The sequence below is a fragment of the Lissotriton helveticus genome, chromosome 3_1, assembly GCF_964261635.1.
Source record: "Lissotriton helveticus chromosome 3_1, aLisHel1.1, whole genome shotgun sequence".
Classification (NCBI taxonomy): Eukaryota; Metazoa; Chordata; class Amphibia; order Caudata; family Salamandridae; genus Lissotriton; species Lissotriton helveticus.
In genome coordinates this window covers 1913051090-1913068837 of record NC_136061.1, presented here as the reverse complement: position 1 = coordinate 1913068837, position 17748 = coordinate 1913051090, and the positions used below count along the sequence as shown (strand labels likewise).

Here is a 17748-nt window from a genome sequence, read left to right as displayed (position 1 = left end):
CAAATATCTCCTCCCTTGTGCATACCTGGCAGGGGAAAGCTACTTCCAGTATAGAAGCCATCTCTTACTTTTTATGTTAAACACATTAGTGACAGGACAGTTAAATCTGATACACAACCTACCAATTACTGAACCTGGGTTCTGATGTGCTATTTACTCCTCACGAAATGCTTGTCACAATTTGTGGCCAGTATTTTTGTGACCACTAACTAATTTTCTGAACTAACCTATGTATTAATAGATCAGTTCAGAAAACTTTAAATTGTAGTTGGCTGCAGTCTGACCTCCCTGATAAATATTTATGATGTAGGTCACCAATTGCGACTCTCCATGATCAAAGAGATGATGGCATGCTGGGGCCAGAAGACCACCATGATCGCTTAAAATAATGCACGTTTTTTTATTTTTTTATTTTGAGAGTTGCCACTGGTCCCATGGACCACTGCCTATTCCCAAACTCACTCTTTTATAATTCACAAGGGCAAAGGGTCTCAAGGGGACCCCTTCCCTTTTACAAGCAGGGTTCAAACTTCTTTGAGGCCCTGGTAATTTTTCAATGTTTGGCAACCGGATTTTGGTAGCATAAAAATTAATACATAGTATACAGATTTGTTATTTGGAAGGGAGTCTACAACACACCCCTTACAGATATCAAATCACTATCCATTTGTGATCCCATTTGAGGAGTAGGAAATCATCTAGCTAAATCTTTTTGCCTGGGCTATCAATGTGAGCATGCTACTGGTATGATTGCAGACAGATCGCAAATAATTTGATGGTACTTGTCTACTGAATAAAGTATATTACTACTACTACTTTGCGTCCTTCGCTACGCTTGGTTCCTTGAGTTTCTGCCAACGGGATTCATCCCATGCCATTTTTGCTGAACGCAAAGTAGCCATATAGCGCTACCTGGAAGCTTTGACTAAAGGGCAGTTCTTAGCTTTGATTGCTGAGTCTAAGAGGAGTCGCTTGTGTCTTCAATCCTTTGTGTACCACAAGTAAGCTAAGTCGGTCAAAAGTTCAGCAATGAGCCTTGGCTACATCGGCCATTCCGTGATTGCTAGCAACATAGAACTGGAGCTCGTTGGTGCCTACCAGCAGGTCTTGCTGTAAGCCTTTGATCTTGTTTTCTTGCAAGGCCATCTTTAGCCATTTTAAGGATCTACTGTTATTGGAAGGGAAAATCTCTTTGGTATTAGTCGTGGGTGAATTGCTCCTGGAGTAGTAAGATGCTTTCCACAAGTGGCTCATACTTAAACAGAGAGGATTGTGGTCATTCTCTGTTGTTACACTCATGCTCTTATCGATCATATCTCTCCAGAGCCTCACATAAGGATGATGTAATTGATTCGAGACGGACAACTAACTCTATGTTGTACCTTGGGTTATCTCCTTGTTAGCTGCTCAGCCAGTATGAATGTGATGTCTGCGTGGAATGTTGAATGCTGGATGACAGAGTGAGTAGAATGTTAGTGTGCCTGGTGTGTGTGGGGAATGACAGTTGAAGAGAGAGGGCTGAGCAGCTACCATCCTGCTCCTGGTGGGGTTTCCTCCTGTTTATCTTACTTGAATAAAGGAGCTTCAAGAAACTACCTGACTACCCATCATTTATTCACAACATTTTGGCGACGTTTGAAGAAGCGTGCAAGATACTACTTTCAAGTGAACTAAGGTACCTACAAGCAATGAAAATAGAAGGAAATGAAATGACTAACCATCATTTATTCACAACACTCTGTTATACATGTTTGCACCCTGCCTGTCCGACGGGGTTCTACCATTTACTGCCCTTAATCCAAACTCTTAGAGCATTAAGGTGGAGCGCCGTCTGGGTCCATCTTTTAACTGGGGGTAGATTTAGGCTTGGGACAGACCATTTGAGTTTATCGTCCTCAGAGCCTAATAGATCTTCTTTATCAAGAGGCTCAAAAGTGCTATTAAGGTCACCTGCTACTATTACTCTTGTGTGAGGTGAACATCTGAGCTTTCTTCCAATAACATAAGAGTAGGTGAAGATCTGCGCCCTTTGGTCCCCCTCACATAAACATTGAACAAATCTATGAACTGGCATGGAGGGTAATCTGACATTCCAATGCAATGCCCAACTAAATGATCAGCCCCCCTGCCGTGTGCCCTCTTCCTATTATTGTTGCTGATCCACAGTAGCATACGCAGCCTGATTTGAATAGGGGAACCAAACTCCAGGTCTCCTGGAAAATGCAGATTTCATATGCCTCAATTAGATCGTTCCAGTGAGGGAGTGACATTTTTCTATTTGGCCCAGCCACATTCCAAGCTATTACGCTAAGCTGTCAATGAGAATCTAAGCTAGGGGACAATACAGCATTTGGATTAAAGGGGTAATAGCGGGTAGGGGCCTGGGTTGGTACTTGGGAATTATGGTTCTTACAGGGGCCCGCACCCTCCGGCCCGCTAGAGTTGGTAAACGCATACTTCTAGCAGGAGTCTCTCCTCCATTAGATAAGATGCCTTCTGTGGAGCCTCAATGCTTGGGCGGTTATTTACGTGGGAGGAGGGAGGAGGGGGTGGTCTAGGGTACTAGGGGGTCTTCCTTCAGGAGTCAATCATTAAGTTCTAAGTTGGAACCACTAGGTGTTCCGCCCAGGGACAGAGATGGAATTAGCTTACTCTGGGCATGGAGTATCGTACGCTTGAACTGGATTGAAGAAGCGTCAGGGGAACAGGTACGATAATCTAGGGTGAAGAGATTTTTGGCCAAGTCTATCCCTTTTAGTGTAAGTTTGATGCAATCAAATGATTGAGCTGGTAATGTGTATCTAGGAGCCCTAATGATGTCATCACGAATCACTGAACGGCATCCCCTAACAAAGCGGATCCAATGGATCGCTTTATTAATGAAGGAGTCTTCCCCCTCATATTCCTTTCTTTTACCAAGTTTAGGGACATTAACCCTAAACATTTTTGGTGGGGAGGGGGAGGGCAGGCGTGAAGTAGCTGGTTGCGTTAATTGATTGAAATGAGGCGGATTGGCTGGAATAGCAGGTGGAAGACTGGGGTTATTGATTCTGAGAGAGGGTTGGTCAGTAGTGGTGGGTGAAGAATCGGCTGGTTCAGTGTCTAAAATGCCTTCACACTCACTTGACAGGTTATCAATGCGATCCAAGATGCAGTTGCTGGCAGGGTGTTTAAGAGATTTCCTGACCTTTGTCCCTTTCCAGGCATGCCTACCACCCATACCCTTCATAATGTTTCTCTTCCCCATCACACAGCCCAAGGTGAATAAAAGCCAGCTAAAGTCTAGACTTTTTCCAGCACAAAATAAAGGGGTATTAAAGCAGGGTGGCGATGGTAATGACACCCAACCTAACAAGTTACCTACACAAGCAAAGGACTTCAACCCATCCCGTAGAGTGATTAGTAGTTAAAACAAGACAAGGGGAGGTACTCTCCAGGCAGCACAGAACAAAGAATACCTAGATGGCTCTGCCTGCTACAAAAACAGCAGATACAAGTACAGGGTCCCAAGGAAAGCTGCCACAAAAAATATAGCTAAATTGACCAAAGCAAGGCCCAAAGTCTTAACAAACACAGACAACCAGTGTCAATAGTCCATAAAAATGTCACAGGATAAGTCAATAGACAGTCCCAGCTTGCTTGTTATAAAATATATCCAAACCCCAACTTTAACCAGGGCCAGCAAGTAGAATAAGTCAAAGAGACCCATGCCGCAGATGGCAGGGGTCAACCTGCACAGATCTGCGGTTGGCCAAACGTAAGAGGGGTGGCCCTGCCCTGCCTCTTCCTGGCAAGGATGGGTCTGCCCTTGGCCCAGGCTTCGCCTGGGCACATCCTGCGCACATCCCAGTCACGCTTAAAAGCGCATCACCAGCCCCTCCCTCCTGGGAGTGTAGACTTCTGGGACCAGTAGTACCCAGCGATGAAGCAGGAGTTGCAGTAGTGGCGGAAAGAGCGTCCAAGATTGGCAAATAGCTTGTGGAGTGCATGGGCTATCCTTCCAACAGCCAGGGCATGCTTACCACCTTTCCCAATTTTGACTGCAACCACTAGTCTAGCACAATATTTAGTTAGAATGGATGGAGGTTATTCTTTAGCTGCCAGATGACCTTCAATGCTTTCAATGCTTTGGTTTGATTATACTTATGCATGTATGTATTGCGGTATTTCGCAAACCAAGCTAAACGCAGTGGAGCGCTGTACAGAGGTAAAGACCAGTACACAGTCAGCGAGTGGTAGAAGAGGTGGCTGGGTTGTCGACTAATGATGCAGTGTGCTGTAGTGTTCTTTAAAGAGGATGTGTTGGATCAGACATCCTTGATGAGGTTTCCCTAAACCTTTTGTCTTCCATCATTCTGTTTTTGCTGACTTTCTTTTTTGCTGCCTTTAGAAGTCTGTGCACTTTACCACTGCTAACCAGTGCTAAAGTGTTTGCGCTCTCTCTTTTAAACACGGTAACAAAAACGGTTTACATTCATTTTGCATATTTAAATTACTTGTAATTCCCAGAATTTAATTTTTGTATTTCTGGTCTCAAATAATTTATTACATTTTACTTTATTTTTCTAAATTGGTGTGAGATCTTTCTTGTATTGTGTTTCCACTTTATTATTCTTTGGAGTGCTGTATAAAAACTCTACGCATTGCCTTTAAGTGAAGCCTGACTACTTTCATGTCAAGGTACCAGAGGGTTAAGCACAGGTTAATTTGGAGTTTGCTTGTATTTCACCTTGACAGATATTGTGGTTACTGCTTAAGTAGGTTTTCCCCCCTTCAATCAGCAATTCAATTTCCCACAGGATGCTTCTTTAGCTCTTTAATATGTTGGTGCAGAATTGGGGCAGTTGTGAAGGATATGGGGGTGTTGTTCTAGATCGTGGGTGCACAGAATATAAATGGCATGCTGTCTGATTCTCGCTGCAGCTGTGCTGAGAGCCATCAGAGATAGTGAGTTTAGTTCCAAGATAAGTGCGTGATTGCTTGTCATGATGCATTTGTAAATGATGCAACTGGTTTTGAAGATGGTGTGGATCCTCAAGGGAGCCAATGGAGTTCCATCAGGAAGGATGTGATGTGGCTATATTTCTTCAGGCCCTGGTTAAAACATGTTGTAGTATGTAGGATCCTCTTTAGGGGTGCCAGTGTGGAGTCTGGGAGGCCTTGGAGTAGTGCATTACTACCATCCAACACAAGAGAAAAAGGGCTTGAACCGGAGTTCTGAAGTTGCTTTCTGGAGAAAACAGTTTAATTTTCTTTGGGAGATAGAGAGTTGGTACCAGGCCATCTTTATGTGTTTTGCAGTGTGTTCCTTTAAGGTGAGGTTGGTGTCCAGGATAATTACAAGTGACGTGCCATTCTGTGAAAGTTGGTGTTCAAAGCCAGCAAAGTTCATGTCATTGAGACAGATTTGTTGTTTGTTGTTCTTGGCTTGGCGAATAACAGAAATTCTGTTTTGGCTGGATGGAACTTCAGATAGGCACTGAACATCCATATCTGGATGCAATGCAGGCAGTGTTTGAAGCATTGGACTGAGGCGTAAAGTTGTGCATTATCAGCACAATGGTGAATCTTGATGCTGTTAATCTGTGAGAAGAGCACAGAGTGACTTCATGTAAAGACAAAAGATGATATGGGACAGTGTGAAACCCTCAGGACTCTACAAGTGATCGGGATCTTTAGCAACCTGGAGTTCTGCATGTGAACAAAGTGGTGTTGGCTGGAAGGGAAGGAAAGTACCCAGTGTTGGACTTGGCCCTTTTTGCAGGGTTATCCCTAAACTTTTTGCCTTTCTCCTTGCCTTTTTTCTGACATGGTGTTGGTGGTTTTAGGACTCTGGGCACTTTAGCACTGCTGTTCAGTGTAAAGTGTGTGGGCTCTCTTGATAAATATGGTAAGATTGGTCTACGCCTGTTTCGCCTATTTCATTTACCTGTCAGTCCCTTGTAAGCTGGTATCTCACATACCCGGGGCTGGTAAATTAAATGCTACTGGTGGGCTTGCAGCGCTGGTTGCGCCACCCACCAAAGTAGCTTTGCAAACCTGTCTCAGGCCTCTGCCATTGTGTGTGTGCCATGTCTGTAACCCCCCCCCCTTTTACTACATGTCAGTCACACCTAAGGTAGGCCCTAGCTAGCCCTATGGACAGGGTGCATTGTAGGTGAAAGGTAGGGCATGTACCTTAAGTGTGTGACATGTCCTGGTTGTAAAAAACAGCCATTTTGGTTTTTCATTGCTGTGAGGCTGCCCTCCCATAGGAATGCATTGGGGATTCCCTGATAAGTGTTTCAATGGTAATCTCTGATATGAGAGGAGCGGCATGGTCAAATTTGGTATGGTTGGAATAGTGATAATGAACGCCATGCAATGGTGTGCGCAGCTTTATTATAACTATTTTAGAAATGCCACTTTTAGAACTGGGCATTTCTGTGTGCTATGTGTCTTTGTGCCTGCCTGATGTGTATTGCATGTCTGGCTCTGGAGTGACAGGGGCTGGGTGAGTCAGCACTAGGCTGACTAGGCCAATCTGCATTGGGAATGGTGGGAGGAGTAGCACCTGGGCCTGAATAGGATAGAGCCTGCCTTCTACAATGCTGGCTCCACTCCCCTGCGGGGGGTCTGGGGCTAGAGCCTACACTGACAAAGAGGAAGGTGTGAGTGCACCCAGAACTGGTTTGAACTGGTTTCACAGCCCTGTGCAGGGGGAGAACAAAGACCCTTACAGTATAAGTATTCGGGTTGTGACCCCATGAAAATGGTGTGCTTGTGCTTACTGGGACAGGAGGGGAGGCCCTGCCAGGAGGAACCACCGTGGGACCCAGCTGATGACTCTTGGTGGTCTCTACGTGCTGGCCTGCCTGGCTGCGCCCTGCTGGGGTTTCCCCAGCACCCAGGACGTTTGATTTCTGCCTGCTTCCCAGCTTGTCCTTGAGCTTGGGGTTTAGCATCTCATGAGCTCTACATTCATATTCCAGGAGGCGAAGAGGAGAGTGCATGCCTTGCAGCACGCTGCTGCACTATCTACAGGGGGAATCCCGGTGTGGGGACTCCCCCGTGCTGTGTGGAGAGCGGGAACCTACCCCGCTGATGTATGCTTAAAAACTGAGTGGGAGCCCACCCCGCATCAGTGCCTTTAGAGCGGGTGCCCACGTTGCATTGCTGCTGACTTGGCGGGAGCCCACCCCGCCTTGTTGTTCATTTGGCGGAAGCCCACCTGCATCTGCTGAGATCTAGGAAAGATCACCGCCGCGGCCCGAGCCGAACGTCACGCAGAGGTTGCCTGGTTGTGGGCATGGCCTTGCCCGAGGAAGCGGGAAGGAGCGTTGCGAAAGCAGAAGCCAGGCAAGTTGCCTGCTTGTGGGTGGGGCCGGAGTCCAGAAGTCAGCGCAGGGCCGAGCAGGGCTCCCGTGACCTGGTGGGAGCCCCGCGTTTGCTGGAGAACGAGGAGCCTGGGTCGAGGCGGGAGCCTACTCCGCCTTGGTATGACCCAACAGAGAAGCCGTCGTTGAAAGGACCGAGGAATGCAGGCCCCCGTCTGCCGGTGGGAGCCTCGCTGGTGGCAGAGGAAGTCTGAGTCTTGCGGGCTCCATTGTCGCCTTCCGTGTTTCCGTGGAGGGAGCCGCCGGAGACTTGCTCCGTGCCCTGCCCGTCTGGTTCCCATGAGGAGGCAGTGACTGTGCTGCACGACGGCATCCTTCCGAAATGAGGAGAGGCCACAGAGCCTACGTCTGCTGACAGCCCTGGTGAGTTGGGCTAAGATGTGAGCTTGTTGGGGGGTTGGTCGAGGCACATTGTCCAGTGGTGGTGCGCAGAGTACCAGTGGGGCTCAGGAGGCACGGTGGTGCCAGTGCCTGTTCCCTTGCATCAGCTGCACCACAGTTGCGGGCAGCTGCGATTGAGGAACATATTTGGTTTTGAGAGTCTCAGTGGGGGTCACGGGGCACTAGTAGGTCTGGCGCCTGTTCATTCCACACAGCTGCACCGCAAAAGCGCGGGCAGCTGCAACTTTGGGGGCCATTTGTTTTGTTGAGTCTCAGTGGGGACCCCAGAGGCTCGCTTGTGCCAGTGCTTGTTTTCTCTTTTGGGCAATCTTATGTTAGAGTCCCAGTGGGGGCTTAGGAGGCACGACAGTGCCAGGGCTCATTTTCACAGCTGACCCGCCGGACAGTGGGCAGCTGCAACGTTTGGGGGCATTTTGTTGATGAGGAGACAGGGGTGAGTTGCACCCCACGCCCCAGCGCATTTGCGCAGTAGTTTCGCTGCATTGCCAGCTACGCCCTGACTTTCTGGACAGCGGGCATTGGGGCCCCCCCTTTACAGGCCAGTTGGCCTCGGGTCCTACTCTAGGCTAATGTGATTTATGCCTACTGTTATTGCCTCGAGGTGATACCTATTGTGTAATGTGTTTATCCTTATGAGGTTATTGCATAATGTGTTTATGCTGGTGAGGCCTAATGCATAATGTGTTTATGCTAATGAGGTTTGGGCCTAACGAGTTTATGCCTAATGTCATGCTATGACATTTTATGATGGTGTCTAATTATAATGTGATAATGCTGAGGTAATTATGGTAGAAGTAGTTACTGGTAGTGTCTTATTTTTACTACTTGTGCTTTGCGATGGTTCTGACAGTGGCCCGATTGGCCATGTCTTGTATATAATCCCCTGTGAATATTGCCTAGTGCCAGTTGGCACAGTGTAAATGTGTGATTATGTTCCTTGAGGGATGGGGGCAGGGACAATAATGACTAGAAGTGAGAGAGTGCCCCCAAAGAGAGCTATGATAAAGAGGAAGGGAAGACATCATTTTCATAAGCAATGATTTGATGGAGTTGATCATGTCAGTGAGATCAGCAAGAGATAGGACTATGAAAGATAACCATTACAGGATTCTATTGAACGTAATTATAAGAGATGAAGCAAGATTGGCGTTGTCAGTGTGCCGTCATATCTTCTGTATTTGTTTGCTAAACAAGAGGTTGATTATGTTGCACATTTCTGTGTAGTGAGGTATAGATGGGTCTGATAGAGGGCTGAAGCAGTGCGTGAATCACTTCAAAAGTGTTCTGCTTCAGTTGGTGGCTTTGTTTTGGTCTTGGTATATTACTTTGCCTTGGTCACTGTCATGAGCTTACTGTGTCTTGCTCTGAGGGATTTCAGTATCAATAGGGTCAGAGGAAGTTCTGTTTTTCTTTCATTTTCTTTGCTGTGTGTGCATGGTTGCTTTGTTGTCAGCAATGTCTCTAGAGTATGAGGGTCCTGAAACCTTAGACTTGCACTTGTAGGTTTTAATTGGGGTGTGGATGCTCACATACTTTTCCTAAAAAGTGTTTAAGTTGTTTACATGGACGTTAGCATCAGATGTGAGTTTGATTGTGTGAGAACTTAGTTCAAGGATTAGGTTGTCTATGAAGGATTCTTTCCAAGATCCGAAAGATAGGTCTAGTCTTTTGAGTTGACCTTTGTTTGTTAGTAATGTGCTGAGCAGAGAGATAGGGAGGCAAAGTGGTAGATCTTATTCCGAGTTACTGGGGTTTGTATTAAATTGTTGGTGGTGGTGAAAACACAAAGTCAAGGATGTGGTATTTGAAGTGCACTGGTTGTGTGACAATATGTACCACATTAAGTGTGTCAATGAAGTTGAGGATGGTGTCTCTTGTATATTTGGAACTTGTGTTGTCTTGGAGGTTGAAGTCTCCAGAGAGGGTGGTGTGGACATGTCAGATAGATGGTTTGGCAAAGAGATCTGAGAATTCAACAATGAAGCCCTTGTTCTGCCGAGGAGGCACTGTAAATGAAATGAAAGGTAGTGATCTTCTTTGAAGAGAGTGTAAAATAGCATGTCAGCAGCTCCATGAAGTTGAGTGTTACTTACTTGCATAGAATGCAAGACCAGGAGGAAATATGGATGATAGGGAGGCCTCCTCCCTTGTTAATGGAATGCTCCACATTATGGATGCTATAGACAGTGAAAAGAAGGGCATTTAGCATGTGTGACGATGTGGGGTGAACCATGTTTCTGTGATGAGGAAGGTGTCAACATGATGAGGTCTGAGATGTCTGGTGCAGGGAGTATTGCAGAGAGAGCCTTAATGAGCATGTGGTGAACTGTGTGTTCTGTACTTTGAGGGTGTGTGGTGGACAGTGGGTTGTGTATGAGTTTGGGTCTGTGTGTTGTACGATTGTTTTATGAGTGTTGGATTGTCAAGTCTAGGTGTGATTGTGGGGGTTGGCAGTACGGAATGATTAGTGAAATGTGAATATATCTCTCACCTTGTAATTTTCAGTGGAACAGGGGTTCTACCCAATGCTGTCGTAGGCCCTAACATGCAGTGCCCTTGTCTGTGTCTGCCTTTTGCTGGGGGCTCCACGCTCCAGAGGCTAATGATAGGAAATAACTCTTTCTCCCAGTATCACTATTGGATGCTTCTTTCCCCTACGTTTGATGACAGCAAACCTCTAGCTACTTAAGGTAATATGCAGATTGCTGGGATGGACTCTAGAAAAGCGGATGCCATCAAGTGATGGCAGCATGTATTCAAGAGGTCCTGCAGCCTTGGTCTCTCACAACTGTCAATGGAGCAATCATCCCTCTTTATGTATGTTGTGCTGCAGTCTCTTCATGGTGATGATTTGAATTTCATATGTAAAGGTCTTCTGCTGGCCATATGTCCATTGAGGGCCAAGTTGGAAGTTATCTGGGAAGATTGGATATAATACAGAAGACAAATACAGTATTAAGGAAAATTACTTTTAAAAGGTTTAAGCAACTGAGTCCATAGAAAACTATGGATGCATGATTTCCTACAAAGTACCTGTTGTTGCGACAAAATTCACCAAGCCAAACAGCCGCAGCGATGGGAAGCATTGAAAAACAAAGAGATGCCTCGATTTCTGAGACCTCCGTGGATGCGATCCGACAGTTCCGCTGGACACAGGGGAGCAGTGCCTTTGGTCCGGGCTGTAGGGGCAAGCGATGCTTCGATTCTGAGACAACTCCGATCCACAGGTGATGCATCAGGGAAAACTTGCCACACAAGTGGGATGCGTGGAAATCTGATACGCAGCGGCAAACGATGCGGCGGCGTCGAGCATCGCTGTGTCGGTTTCTTCAGCTGCGATCCCTCAATGCCTCAACAGTTTCAGCAGCAGTGCGGGAAATTTTCTTCTCTCACCACGGCTTTGCTTCGGGAAAACTGTTACAAGAAGAGTGATGCATCGATTTCCTTGTTGTGGTGTTGCTTTCCATCTCCCAGTAGCAGAAACAACCTCCAGAGGCCACACACAGTCATAGGCACTCCTGGCAGGTCAAAACTCCCAGCAAGGAAGTTCAGGGGAGTTGGGGTGAAGTATTTGTGTTCCTGAGACTTCAAAACAGGAGGCAAGCTCTACTCAAGCCCTTGGTGACTTTCCTCAAGCAAGGGTCACAGCACACAGCAAAGTCCTTCTCCTTTCCTTGGAGGAAACAGCAACCGCAGGCCAACCCCAGACACACAGCATGGGCAGTACTTCTCCTCAGTTTATCCAGCTCTTTTCCTTGGCAAAGCTTTCTCTTTGATTACAGGAGTAGTCTAAATGTCAGGGGTTTTAGGTCTAATACTTATATCCCAAAATGTTTTTGTTATCTTTGTGTAAGAGTCTCTGAGCCCAGTCCAAACCAGTTCTGTCCCCTCTTGTACAGCTGCCAGGCAGAAGGTAGAGACAGCATTGTGTAAGGCAGACAGGCCCTATTCAGGTGCAAGGGAAATCTCCTCCCACCACTCTAAATGCAGACCGGACCTATTCGGTTACTAGTGAGAACTCCTCCCCTACTCTGAATGCAGCCCAGGCCTAATCAGCCCCAGCCCTGACTAATTCAGGAAAGGCAGGACACACATCAATCCCCCCGTGACTATCTGAGAGAATGTACCGCCCCAGCCCCTGTCACTTCAAAACCAGACAGTCAATACTCAAACAGGCAGAGGCACACAGAATGGTTAAACAAGAAATGCCTACTTTCTAGAAGTAGTATTTTCGAACACACAATTTAAACACCATCTTTACTAAAATATGTGTTATTAAATTCTGAATTCAGAGAGCCTAAACTTTATTTTTCCATGTTATCCCTGTGGGAAGATATGCTTGTAAAATGTTACAAAGTATTCCCCATTCTGTCATATGGGGCAAGATAGCCTTTCAATATTGAAAAACAAAATTGACAGTATTTCACTATCAGGACATGTTACACACATCAGTACATGTACTACCTTTCCCATACACTGCACCCTGCCCAGGGGGGTACCTTGGGCCTACCATAGGGGTGTCCTATATGTAAGAAAAGGGAAGGTTAGGGCCTGGCAAGTGGGTGCACTTTCCAAGTCGACATGGCAGTTAATAACTGCGCACAGACACAGTAGTGGCAGGTCTGAGTTACCTTTTCAGAGCTACTCGTGTGGGTGGCACAATCAGTGCCGCAGGCCCACTAGTAGCATTTGATTTACCATCCCTGGCACACTTAGTGCACTTTACTAGGGACTGACCAGTAAGTCAATTATGCCAATCATGGATAACCAATCATGTTCACAATTTACACAGAGAGGATATGCACTTTAGCACTGATTAGCAGTGGTAAAGTGTCCAGAGTCCTAAAACCAACAACGACAGGCCAGGAAAAAATAGGAGGAAGAAGCAAATGGCTTGGGGATAACACTGCAAAAAGGGCCAAGTCCAACACAACCTCCTACCAGCCTAAAGCCAGGGTAGACCAATCCATACCTCGATGGGCGTCCCTGCTTGGGGCAATAGAACATGGAACCTGGCAACACCAGCAGGGGTCTATTCCCATTCTACACCTTCCTGAACCCAGTTGGATCCCACTATCCATACTCTCAGGACCCACTAAGCTGACCCATGGGGAACCCTTCTACTCACCTGTGGACCCCATCTGTGCAGCGCCTAAACTTACCTTGCTCACAGATGTGTCCTAACAGGCAGACAGTACCCACATAGCCAAAACAGTGAGAAGTCTTACCAGGGAAGGGAGGACAACTTCGCTAACATGAGGAAACGAAATTGGTACAGAGGGGATAGTGTTATTCCCTGAGTAGAACACCCAGGATGTAGCAGCTGAACCTTGCACAGAAGCAGGCGTGATGTTTAGTTTTGTTGAGGGTGGGATCATGGGAAAGTGACCGATAAGGAAGGAGGGAGTCAAAGAAGCTGCATCGTAAACTCCCCTATACAAAAGAAGGGGCAGAACTGGAAAGGGAAAAAATGCAGGGCTATTGCCGACAAAAGCCAGTGTTTATACCGTAGAGATGGCGATTGACTGGGAGGCAAAACTTTCCCTGAAGTTCATCTATGTTCCTTGTAGAAAGAAATATGCCCCAGCAAGTGTTGAGAGCAAAGAAAGAGGATTTATCCTACAAGGGAAAATAAACTTTAACTGAACTAACCTTGAGTGAGCAAAAGCCGTGGTAAAGGGGTTAGGACATGGTTGAGATCTGCGGAGAGCAGAACATACCCCAAATTAAGGATTGAGGGGCTTATTTACAAGCCCATTGCACAGCAGGTGCGTCACTTTTTTGGACGCACCAGTGGTGCAGTGTGCCTGCCGATATGTACAAGGCCATGTAAATCCACCATGTGTGGCTTTTCATGGCTTTGTAAATATGCCCCCCTTTCACACATTACTCTGCATGAAAGGGCCATTCCATGGATGTTGCTGTGGGTGTTTCCACACTACACCCATGGAACCTGAAGCATTCCCAGATTTACAAGGTTTGGTAAACCTGGGAATTCGTCACATTCCTATGCATCCCCAAGGAGGGCGTAAGGGAGGTGCAATGAGGAGAAATACTTTTATTTCTCCTCGTTTCTGCTTTTTCTTTGTGTGCTGCATTCTGCAGCACACGTAGAAAGAGGAATAGTGATAGTTTTGAGCAGGAAGGGACAGGAAAGGTGTCCCTTCCTGCACAAAAACAATTACCCCTACAGCGCAGTCACCCTTACACCATGGCGCAAGTGTGACTGCTTGGCGCATGGCAGTCTATTGTGCGCCAGTGCAAGGGAAAAGGGCAGGGATGCTATGTTTCTGATAGATATGGCGAATTCCTGCCCTTTTTTTTACGCATGGCAGCACAGAAGGAAGGCTTGCTAAGCTGCCATGCATCAAAATATTGTAAATGAGGCCCTGAGACTTTAATGCTGTGGCTATTAACAGCATCAAATGATAAGACTGATCACTGGGGAAGCCCGAGTCAAACTACGCATATGTTAATCTAAATAAATTGATAATAAGAACCCCTTCAAAATAATCTGCTGTTATTCGTGATCTAGCACCTCAATATGTCCTTGCGACAAATTGTGGTTTGTGTTTTAAAATTGCTTTCACGTGCCTGGAGGTGTTTATCACGGGTAATTTTGCACGTATATGTCATTTTACATCCAAATATGATTTTTGTACCTAATTGGTTTTTTTTTTCTTGCAAGTGTTTTCCTACACCTTTTGATGCTGCACCAAGGTCAATGTTGCATCTTAAGGTGCTTTTTAACTTGCATGTGAATTTATCCCAAAGTGTGATTTCACCATCTTGCTTACTTTGCACCAGTGGTAAAGGAGTAGCCTTTATGAAATAGTGAGAAAAGGATTCTGGGGCCTAAGCCATTATATCTGAAACATGTGCATGAGAACATTCAAGACTGTAAGAAAATGTCTGGCCTATCTGAGGGAGAGAGGTGTTGTTACAAACAACCATGACTCTTGGTAACTCAACCACACATTATGGCTCCTTCTATGAGACAGCCAAACTGACCCCCAACGAGAAAATGATAATGACCCACATGGGTGCAATGAGTTTTGTGTCATGGCTGTGTAGTCTTGTTTGTGCCCCCCTGAGGGTGAGAAGTGAAAATATATATGAAGATGTGGGACAGAACTCTGGAGAAGGTGATACCTCCGGATATCACGGAAGTACTTTTTTTTGGGGGGGGAGGGGGCATGATGAAACACAGCCTGGCACCTGAACATCCTGTTAAGATTTTAATAGATGATTCTCTTCATGTCTTAAAATCTTAACAGGATGGTATTTGGAGACAGTGGTAGGTGAAGTAGAGGGAGGGAGTTTTTCCACTTAAATGTCAGTCTACTTGTGTAGGGCCCTGTAACCATATTCATTCTGCATAACTGGAAATCAGCTTTTACTTTGTACGGTCAATGTGGAAATGTCAATTAAAAGTTTTTTTAAAAAGTAGCTGTAAGATAGAGTTGTCAAGGACTAGTTCATTAATGACCTTGTCATCTTCACACAGATCTGTAAACTTCAGTGCTTTTATTCCTGGCGTTGGACAGAGCAAAACTGTAAATGCTTCTTCAACAGCCATTAGCGTATTTATGATGAGAAATACAATCTTTAGTCCATCATACTTTGTGCACAAGACACTTCTCCTTGAGCGGCATAACAAACCACCGTTCATCGGATATGTTAATAAAGTTTTCTATACAGCATGAGTGTCTTGGCATTACATTCAGTCTTCACAAAACGTGGCTGTCGTGCCCTTGGAGGTCCTCATCAGTAGATGAGTGGTAGGCATGCATGTGCAAATTCTCGAGAACAAATGAAGAAGTAGTGAGGTGTCCTTATCCTACTCCCACACACTCCTAGAAGAGATGAATCACCACAGTCTTACCCTCCTTCAGTTTTTTCTTCCTGCTCCCCAGTGCATAGTTCCTCTGTATGAATGTAGCATTTACATTTTCTTTCAAAATCCATGTGTGAGCGTCGATTTATAGTATGCTCACTGTACGTTGTAGTCATAATGGAAAGTGACACATTAGTTTGCTTAATTAACATTCTATTTGCTTCAAGACTTAATGAATCTGCGCTGGAACATGATGCATTTTCTGATAAATCTGAGAAAGACAACATTGAAGAGTCTGAGAATGAAACGCATGAAAACAGCCGAAAGACCAGTGACAGCGACCAATCAGAGCTGCAGGATCTTTCACCCGATAGAGAGGGAACGACGTACATAGAACAAATCTATGAGGAATTTGGGGAGGTAAGCGAATTGAAAGAAATGGAGTAATTTTGTTATTGCATGGGTGGGATGCCGGATGTGTTTTACCTAAAAAATATTTGTCTTTCTGTGCCAATGGTGTCAAGTGGTAAAAACTGTCATGCAGACTCTTAGTATGTTAGTCATCATTTCTTGCTTTCATTTTTGATCATTTCCTAAAAGCATCACAGATCTCACTTCATAGATTTAAATACTTGTCAAAAACAGGAATGAAACGGCTTGCATTCTTTTTTTTATTTAATTTTTATGTCCTCATATGCCATAAGGATATTCTCAGAGTCAGTGATTCCTACCACCCTCTGCAGAAATGCAGAGGGGCCCCTTCTTAAACTCTGACGATCTTTATGGATGCGCTTTCTGCAGATACCCAAGTGCGTCCAAAACAGAACTGCACAGTATCCATTCAATTCAGTTCTTCCGAGTATCCAGGCCCATGAACTGATCTTAGGGTAACTCCCTTTGCAAAAAGGCATAATCATTGGACGAGGTTGTTCACATCCTATCCAACCAATTAATACATGGGTTCCAGAAATGCTTTCTTCTCTTCCAAACAACCTTATCTAAATTAAGTGTATGTCTGATTGCTCTAATCCAATCAATATACAAAGGTGATTTATCACTCACCCAAAGTTTACATATTTCTCTGCGAGCAAGAATTATTAAATAAAGAGACAGTTTATTAGTATCTTGAGAGAGTTCCTCATAATTATCAAACAATCCAAAGAAAACTAATGATATACTAACCTGTATATCAAAATTGAAGAGTGTTTTCATACCTTCTTCAATCTCGGCCCAAAAAATCTTTAAATTAGAAACGACTTGCATTCTTGAAATGCCCAACTCATCGTGTGTCTATTGATGATGTCATCATATATTCAACATAGACAATATTCAGAATATGGGTCCTGAAAAAGGGCAGTTTAAAGTGAGTGAGTGAGTGATCCCGCTTATACATCACATCATCTCGAGATGTTCATGAACCGTGTTGGGACAGTCAGTTGAAACTCATCAACCAACATTTCTGCCCCTTCAAGCACTTTCCCACCTACACTGTCTCTGAGATATGATTCTGTTGACAGATTGTTCTTAACATGAAACCAGTATCGCCTCTCTCCCCACTGTACTCACCATCACTCTAAGGCCAATACTGACACACATACCCTAATGGAAATCAAATATTCTAAACAGAATTGTTTCACTCCTTTGTACTGTACACACAAAATCTTACTAATAGCAAAAAACCATGTGCTAGCAAGATTAAAGTGCCACAAAGCCACACCGAACAAATTCGTACATCACATTAGATGGACGATGCGGAGAAAGCATTGACCTCAAAGGATAAACCTTTATTAAAGGGGCCTTTTGCAAATTCGGTTTTTGGGCCTAATTTTGCCAGGTTCATTTGGTCACTTACAAGTCCCTTAAAATAAATATTTGGTTAAACAGCTCCTTAGCAGTCATGATAGCGTTGGTTAGGGAAAACCATCAAGAAGGCTGACTGCTGCCTTGGTATTCTCAATGGCTATGAATTCCCTTGTATAAATGGACAAGTTAGACAAAATGGGAACATGCAAAGTTTTTTCAGAAAATAAAGATCACCTCATTGTGGAACACGCCGTTTTAGTAGTATTAAAAGCCATAGCCCCATTCCTTGAGACAATGTTGGAGGTTGTGACGGTTGGAAAGTTATCTGGT

At 45.1% G+C, this 17748-nt stretch overlaps 1 protein-coding gene across 2 annotated transcripts in view; it reads left to right on the top strand.

Moving 5' to 3' along the window:
• The window catches only part of OSBPL5 (oxysterol binding protein like 5), a 970364-nt gene that overhangs the window by 692634 nt on the left and 259982 nt on the right, over window positions 1-17748 (top strand). For both annotated transcript variants that reach the window (XM_078682923.1, XM_078682922.1), the window contains one exon: window positions 15843-16035. In XM_078682923.1, coding sequence (XP_078539049.1) covers window positions 15843-16035 — 193 coding nt within the window. The remainder of the gene's footprint in view (window positions 1-15842; window positions 16036-17748) is intronic.